The following is an 8,373-nucleotide window of genomic DNA, read 5'->3' on the forward strand; positions in this document are numbered from 1 at the left end:
CACGAATCTCAAAGTAACCCCCTACAACCTCAACTGCTACTGGTTCAGTTCAGTCCAGATGGAATTAATCTGGACCGTCCATTTTTTTATTGCACCTCAGGTACCTGTGGGGACACGGACTCCACTTTGTTGGAACTCATGTCCGTCTAGATACCAGTGGATCGTGTTAAAGACCTTTTAGAAGTTGTTTATGTCCAATTGTCCATGAAGCCATGATCTTTTTTTCCTATTTTTTTTTAGAATTTGTCCTTGTGGCTTATCTTTTTTTGCTTTTTTTTTTTTTTTTTAGAGAAATCACTTAGGCATATCTTGCCTTCAAATAGGACATGATGTACCGGACAACCTGACGCTTCTTTTCCGAATTTTGAACAGAATCGAGATGGGAGAAAATCGATTAGTACTTGCATGCGTGATTTACAACTCGCGTTGCTTCCGCATATTTTACTAGTTATTTAGTGTTTTATTTTTTTCAATAAAGAGTTGAAATACGTTATTATAACGCATAAAATAATTTTCATAATAAGTATATTTAATACAAGCAGATAGAATAATGAATGAAAAAAATATATCAAATTAAAAGAGGGTTTAAATGCCTTCATTTTTTTGTGCTTCCATCTTGTATTCACTATTTAAGATTTTTAGAACTCATGCACCAAAATAAAACCATTAAATATAATCTATATTATGCACATAAAAAAAATTGTCAACATGCACATAATATACTAGTTAAGTACCCACGCGCTGCCGTGGAGATAAAAATTTTATTTTGATTACTTTTTAAATGGACTTGATATAATAATAAATAGTATTACATTCTTGTAATTTTTTTTTACTTTCAATAAATATTAAAAACAATAGCTGAAGACATCTAATTTGACAAAATAAAATGAACTTGATATTTTAGAGTTTAGTTACTTTTGTATTAATGTATTTGTTCCAATATGTGAAATTACATACTGGTATATTCACCATACACCATTGTAGCATCATTTGAAACCTTCAAGTCACAAATAGCGTTAATGAACTTCATACAGGACAATAAAATAAGGTGATTGGAATGTCCATAATTGAACAATTTTTCTAATAGTATTGTTCAACACGAACCTTCATTTGAAAAATAAAGCATAGATCATCTCGTGACAAGCGGTCCTACATGCAATATGCAAGGTATAAATTACACCACTGAAAGTTAGGTTATGCAAAACCATGTTCAAATAAAATGGTAAAATAAAGAATAGAAAAAAAGAACTGCCTCAAAGGGAGAGAAAAAGTACCTGACTGAATACAACTTCATTAAAGTCACTCATGGATAGACTTCTCCCTATTAAATCACTCATGGATAAACTTCTCTCTATTAAGTCACTCATGTTTAGTGATACTGTTAGTTAGAGAGTTTGTTAGAGACATAAATGTAATTAGGGGTTAGAACTCTAATTAAGAGTCTAAATCATGGTTAGTCAAGACAGAATCTCAAACAAAGCATCTCTTTATATACATCAGTTACAAACTTACAATCGTACATTTGACAATCAATGAAATGAAATTACAGAATTATGAAATTCTCTCTAATTCTATCTGTCTTTACAAAACACTTAGACGCTGATTGCATAAAATCTAAGATTAATACCTTGTACGAAAACCAACTCCACATAATCAAACATTTTCCCGAATTGTGAAGATCAATAGGGTTTAAGGATATCTTTACAAGAAGTCGTACCAGTTATAAGAAGATCAATAGAAACAACTTATTTTTATTTAATTTTGAAGCAGAGATGAAACTAACATTTTCTCGAATTGTGCAATTTCTGGCATTGTGTTGTCCTGATATATACATGTTGCAGTGTATGCCTCAACGCCCCAAATCCTTTGACTTATAATATTATATCTAAAATATTTTGCGAGCTCATGTATAATTCATTCCAATTTATCTCAGGGCATAAACCAATTATCACAACTTTAACTCTGTGAAGACCCTTATTCCTTCCTCAAAAAAGGTACCAAAATTAGGCAAAGGAAAAACAGGTTCCAATGGGTACCTTACCCTTTATAAGTGGCATCAAATACCATAACCAGAACTGACCAGTACAGTGCTGATAACCCAAAGGATAGCCTCAATATAAAATAAGAGGTGTGAAGATAATGCACCTGCCAGTCCGGTCCCACTCAATCTGTACACATAAAGTATTCCCCTGTCGACATTGTCTCGAGTTCATCCATACTGCAAAACTCATGGCTGGTCATTGAACCCCTTCAGCCCTTCTAGAATTCTAATGAAGATTCCAGTACATCATCAATTGCATCTAATATATTACAATTTTAATTATTTAATCAAACAACTAACACAAAATAAGGATTACTTGATAGCATATTGTTTTTTCAGGGAAATAATTGTTGCTCTTCACCACAAGCATAATTTTGAAGATCAAGCAAAAAATAATGAACAAAATTGAACTGAAAGGAAGTTACATTTTAAGGCCGAATTTAAGTTCGCGTTGCAGTCTTCTCTCCGTTATTTCCTCCAGAAGGAGCACCTTCGCCCTCTTTATTTTTTTCATCCGTAATTCCCTTCCACCATCTCCTGCATGCAATACCAAAGAAAAACAATGAAACTATTCAATCCTATCCCCATATTTTAAACTATTAATTCCTTTCACTTAACCTTAACTTATCATGAACTTGGAAAAAAAATATCAATCAAATTAGCTAAGATATAATAGAACCCTTTACTCGCTACTCACTCATGTCAGTAAATAAGAAATTTATTCCAAAGGTTAAAATTTCTAATTTGCCAGGGTATAAACAAATTTCACACAAAATTACTAAATTCTTTGCTACCTCATCTTTAGTTGCAGATAGCTCAGCATCCCGCGACTGTACCAGTTGGCTTTGCATCAAATTTCCACCTCGAATTGACCTAAATTCAATCAAAGGAGCAATATCCGGTAGCATGCTTCTTATCCTTCAAGGGACATCTGGCAGCAAAAACAGTTGCATAAGCTTGACATGATCAAATTGCAATCAGCTCAAATTGAATTCAATCACAAAAAAATTATCATATAATCATTCTTTGTAGGGCATGCATACATATACTGACCTTCAATTGTTACGAGACACATTTAAAAAAAATCGATTTGACAAATATTTCAAACTCTATCAAAGAAAAAAATAAATAAACAAAAAAGATGCATTTACATGGGGTAAAAAAAAACGTCATAAATGAGAGAGTGAAACAGATACACAATGAAAGTTTCAGCTATTTCACAAAATTCACTGCCACGGCATTTTTTGGGCCCTTAATGCTCTAATTTTGTATGTTATTGCTCACATTATGAACCAGTACTTCCATCAAATTTGTTGGCACTCACATCCAAAGCTTGCTCAATTCAAAATTAAGTGTCTTATATGAGTCGACAACCTACAACCTCACTCTTCCCCTTTTTTTCCTTTCTATTCTTTATTTTCTCCTAATAACTTGTAGCTAGATTAAGCATTGATGTACCAGTGGTTTGCACATACAGTAATCTATTATCAACTCTTCCATTCATTACTATTGTTTATGTTTCTCATATACTTTAAACTTGCAAACACCGATTAATTTTTTATTTTTGTACATAATTATCATTATTAGTTCAATTCTTCAAGAGCTACAAGCTCCTATTTAAAAAATGTAAAACACTAATTTCATTAATAAATAATAAGCAAAGAAAACAAATGGCAGAAGAGAGACAAGATAACAAGGTCTTGGTGCTTATATAAATATGCATTTGTATGGCTCGAAGTTTCATTTGAGCTCAATCACATGCTATATCAATATGCAAGTAAGAAAGTGTACCGCACAGGTATGGTTCCCCTCTATTTTAAAAAATCAATGCCAAGTAAAAATAAAACAAATAAATAAGGAGAATAAGTACCATTTCGAAGTTACATTGACAATTAAGAGAAATTTTCTTTCACAAGCGCTCAGGACGACATTTCCCTTGATATTCTTCACAGAGCACGACATCATAATAAGTTTTGAAGCTCAACATTAGAAAAATAGCAACTTTGGGGAGGGCGGGGGGGGGGGGGGGGGGGGGGGGGGTAGATGAACTTTATACTAAACAAATTGAAATATTTGGGAACTTCCAGCTGACGAATTTACCTTGACACTGATCTCGTAGATGAGGTAGCGACGAACATAGCTCCGAGCAGAGAAAAAAAAAACAAATCTTTAAGTTCTGAAATCACAATTTCTAAATTAAACTTAGTGAAAAAAATAACAAAGAGATAGAAAGAGAAAGGGTGAGATCTTAAAACCTGAGAAGTGTTGACTGAACACACTGCTCCGTCTCTTGACCACGAAGAAGCGTTAGGGTTTACACTTTGAGACGGCGGAGAGGAGGTGGTACGTAGGAGAGGCGTGTAGCTAGGGTTTGGGTCTGGGTCTGGCGCTTAATTTATGGTGAACTTTGTGTACCGAGAAAAAGAATCCGAAGAGCTAAAAAGAATCCGAAGAGAGAAAAGAGGGAGGAGATGGAGGATCGGGTGGAACAGAAGAGAAGAAAGAAAAAGGAAAAAAAAAGACGCGTCGTTTTCAGTGTGTCGGAGAAGGAAAAAAGTGGAAAAAGAGATGCAATTTTCATGTAGTTTAGTATGCGGCGAGTTAGTTTATAATTAATCTCAGACTTATACACGAACAGATGCATAAGATGCATGCATAATATCTCATATTTAATACAATGGTTTATAACAGTTGGATTTGCTGGATGGAAGGCTGAGATCCTCTCTGGACAGATACACCATTCGGTCCCCGTTATCTCAACGTGCTATTATAGGAGTTCTGATTAACTCGTTTAACATTTATATGAAATTTCTGAAGTCATAATAAAAAATAAAGCTGGTAAGTGTAAGTCTAACATATATATGGAATTTCAAGAAGCAAGCACCAAAATTGAATTGTTTCTTTTTAACTAATATGTTCATCATGTCCTTTCCTTCTCTTCCCAATCCAAAGATGGCACATTCTTCTTTTTGTGATAAAAAAGAGTGACAAAACTTGGAGTAAACCGGTGCATGCATCATCATGTGACATCCTTTGTAAGGAACCTAAAAGGTCACAATGAAAAACAAAACAAAAGGTATTTCAACCATAGAGCTCACGCCACGGCTCCTGAGCTCCTCTTGCTTTTCCTGGAGCCATTTCTTTGAGCTTTTCTTTTCTAAACTCAAGATTTATATGAGCAGCTAAATAATCTCCCATATTGCAAATTGTCTGGAAAAATTAAACAAAATGATATTTCTCATCAGACTGTAATAATATACGTGAATGCAAGAAAGGAAATATTTGAAACAAGGGTATGATGCGAACTTGCGATCAACAAAGGCAGGGTTGATATACACAACCAATACAACTTGCACACAAACAAAATAGTATGATCAATGTACTGTACTACTATGTGCCAAAACATGCCAAAAGCTGACATGTATGTGCCAACAAATCGAACCACAGAGAAGACCCGTTTGGCAAGTTTAATGCAAACAAAAGTCCAAAAGTGAAGCAAAATCGAACCAAATAAAAGATCTGCAATTTTCATGGGACCAGTACAACACCTGTACCGGTATTTCAATGGAAGAAAAAAGAAAACTATGCAGTACCTTTCCAGTTTCATACAGGTTCTACCGAGTCATATATATCAAAATTTAAGATCAGTAACCCAGATTACATACCTCCATATCAAAACTGTTAGATTTCCCACTTTGTCCCCGACTCGAACCAAAAAGAAGAACTGTCGCTATATTCAATACAGATGCCATTTGCACCAAACAAGCTACAGGTTCACTATAAATTTTCAAATCTGAAGGAGGTTTAGCGGTTTTTGCAATCAGGTCTCTTGAAAAATCAGTTTTAGCACCTATCTCAGCCCCGTATAGTGTGAACCCAGGAGTGACTATGGTTTTGTTGATTAAAGGAAGTATTATTGTTGGTTTACTAGGGTTTTGAGAGCTGATTATTGAAAGAATTTCATTCATGGCACATGCAGCAATTGGTGGAGCATAGTTCGGTAGAACTAAGATAGAGACCTGAAAAAGGAAGTATACAAAAATGGAAGTAAATAACACTGGGGAGAGATAAGAATGCATTAACAAAAGTTCAGCCAAAATTATTCAATAATAATTAGCCATTCCGTCATGCTACAGGTATGATATCAGTACCAGTCACTAGCTAGATCTTTACCAAATTTTCATTTAAGAACCAAAAAATAAATAAAGTGATATATAAAACGAATTAGCTTGGCCAGAGACTGACATGAGGAGACCCATTCGGATCAAGAAAGTGAACCACATCACCCAAAACCTGAGACCCATCAGCCCCATACTTGTCCAACGCAATCACAAAAGAAGACTGTTCCCTGTAAAGAAATTTTCAAATAAAATACTTATTATTAAGAAAAGAGCATAAAGTAGAAAAGGCTTGAAGTCAGATATGTTACCGGATGACATCAGATTCGGGTTTTGGATGAAGTGCAGTGGCAATGGACGATCCGAACCCATCAGGGTCTTGAAAGAGGAGAATCACCTTCGAAGCCAGCTTCATACTCTCTATTTTTTCTATCTCAAAACACATAAACACACCAAAAGATAAGATGGAGAAAAAGCAAGTAGAAATGGAGAAAGAGAAAGTGCAAAGGTTTTTATAACAAAATTAACTTTTAATGTACAATCCTGAAAATACCTTGGAACTATTAAAAGTTATCCATACTCCCACTCTTGCTGTCTTGCATAGCAATTTTCATAATGCTCTAGGTTTTATTTGACTGATTCTCATGCAAGATAAATAATGTCTTATCATTATACAACTTTGCTAAGAAGAGGCCAAATCATGCCATTGTTGGGACCTTAAAAGAAAACTTTATCTCACTTTCTAGAAAGGAACAATTAAGATGTAAACATAAGGTATAGTACACTAATTTCACAATTCAAAATGTTCTATTATAAAAAATACGAAATATAAAGAAAAGGATTTTAGAATTACATTGAGTTAGTTTCGGATGGGATATTAAAAGCAAATTCAAGTACGTAGATGGGATATTAACAATGTCAGGCAACAAAAATGTTTAACACAAGTTGTGGCACACTGTCTGATTCAAAGAGAAAAGCAGATGAATCACGCTCTCCTATCTTTATCTATGTGGCTTAGAAAAACAAAACTGTCTTTGAGTAGCACATTAAATAATAAATCATTAGAGCGCATGGCTTACAATATTTGGCAAAAATAGAAGTACCTTTATAAAGGTATTATGGTCTTATTGATGTTTATAAGTCGAACTTATATTAGTTGCCAAAAATTTAATGCACATCATATTATGGTAACTGCACTCCCGGCTTCAGCAGTTCAGCCCCTCCCCAACTATTTTGACTGAGAAGAAAACTATAATAATAGCTCTCCATTTTTTTCTTTATTCAAACATTTTTAGTACTCTACTAATAATTTCTCTTGACAACTTAAATTTCCTAATAACAAACTATGATACTTAAGATACCTTATTAATTATAACAATTTATAGTACAACCACAGTTTACGAAAAAGAAAAGAATAGTATAATAACAGTAATAGAATTACAGCATAATTACAATCACATATCTCAAATAAATTCACATATGTTTGTTTTCGTGAGTGTACACAGATGGAAACATGTATAAATGTATAAATACTGTACGGCTTGTAGAAATTGTGTCGGGCTGGAGTGTTAGTTTTTACTGAAAGACAACATTTTGGTCAATATTTGTTAGCCTTTTGTTTTGAACGATTACTTGATGTGGAATGGAACAAAATATTATAAATTCACATCGGTTATGGCATAATTTGAAATTGACAGGATCGATTTTCTTTGGTAAAGTTGGTACCTCAGGTCGAGAAGCGGAGGGAGTGATAGTGACAGATCGAGGTCGAAGCGGAGCTCAAACGAAAGAGAAAAGACGAGAATCCGACGGGGAAGTACGAAGAGAAGAATTTCAGCGACAGTCGAAAAACAGAGGTGTATCGAATCTAGGTTTCAGGGCTCCCGGTTTTGCGGAGAGAGAGGGGATGGGGCTGCGCAGCTGGAATTCATATCCTCTCCATTAACTCAAAAATAATGTTTTGAGTTAATACATCTGGACCGTCCGATCAGCTTCAAAATTAAATCCGCACTAATATTAAAGACCCCATGTTTATGACGGGAGCCGAATGGGCTCCGTTTATAATCGGATCGCCCATATGTATTAACTCAAAAGATGCTCTTAAGAGTTAATACCGACGATGCAGACTTGCGCCGTTGCGAGGGGGGGTACTGAGAGAGCAGAAATGTGAAGTGCAAGAAAGGAAGAAAGAAAAGTGTAGGTTCGGTTGGAATC

General features: G+C 34.6%; 1 protein-coding gene and 1 long non-coding RNA gene across 8 annotated transcripts; both read right to left on the reverse strand.

Annotated features, from left to right (window-relative positions):
- Window positions 1-958: 958 nt before the first annotated feature.
- LOC144561477 (uncharacterized) lies at window positions 959-4,552 on the reverse strand. 5 transcript variants are annotated; one of them, XR_013513858.1, is made up of 6 exons: window positions 4,142-4,290; window positions 3,912-3,985; window positions 2,836-2,972; window positions 2,467-2,578; window positions 1,275-2,300; window positions 959-1,149 (listed from the first exon to the last, which is right to left on the reverse strand). It is a non-coding gene; the product is annotated as an uncharacterized LOC144561477 (long non-coding RNA). The 5 variants fall into 5 exon arrangements; XR_013513856.1 differs by lacking the exon at window positions 959-1,149 and adding an exon at window positions 4,297-4,552 and having other exon boundaries at window positions 1,471-2,300; window positions 4,142-4,217; XR_013513857.1 differs by lacking the exon at window positions 959-1,149 and adding an exon at window positions 4,297-4,551 and having other exon boundaries at window positions 1,471-2,300; window positions 4,142-4,181.
- Window positions 4,553-4,938: 386 nt separating this feature from the next.
- On the reverse strand, window positions 4,939-8,087 carry LOC144562161 (period circadian protein). Of its 3 annotated transcripts, none has more exons than XM_078311327.1 (5): window positions 7,885-8,087; window positions 6,471-6,588; window positions 6,287-6,389; window positions 5,707-6,060; window positions 4,939-5,251 (listed from the first exon to the last, which is right to left on the reverse strand). In XM_078311327.1, the coding sequence occupies exons 2-5, from the start codon at window positions 6,572-6,574 to the stop codon at window positions 5,123-5,125; spliced, it is 690 nt and encodes a 229-aa protein (XP_078167453.1). In that variant the 5' UTR covers window positions 6,575-6,588; window positions 7,885-8,087; the 3' UTR covers window positions 4,939-5,122. The 3 variants fall into 3 exon arrangements, with proteins under 3 accessions (XP_078167453.1, XP_078167452.1, XP_078167451.1); XM_078311326.1 differs by having other exon boundaries at window positions 6,471-6,592; XM_078311325.1 differs by lacking the exon at window positions 7,885-8,087 and having other exon boundaries at window positions 6,471-6,779.
- Between the last annotated feature and the right edge of the window lie 286 nt (window positions 8,088-8,373).

Source organism: Carex rostrata, chromosome 11 (genome assembly GCF_964058835.1).
Source record: "Carex rostrata chromosome 11, lpCarRost1.2, whole genome shotgun sequence".
Taxonomy (NCBI): Eukaryota; Viridiplantae; Streptophyta; class Magnoliopsida; order Poales; family Cyperaceae; genus Carex; species Carex rostrata.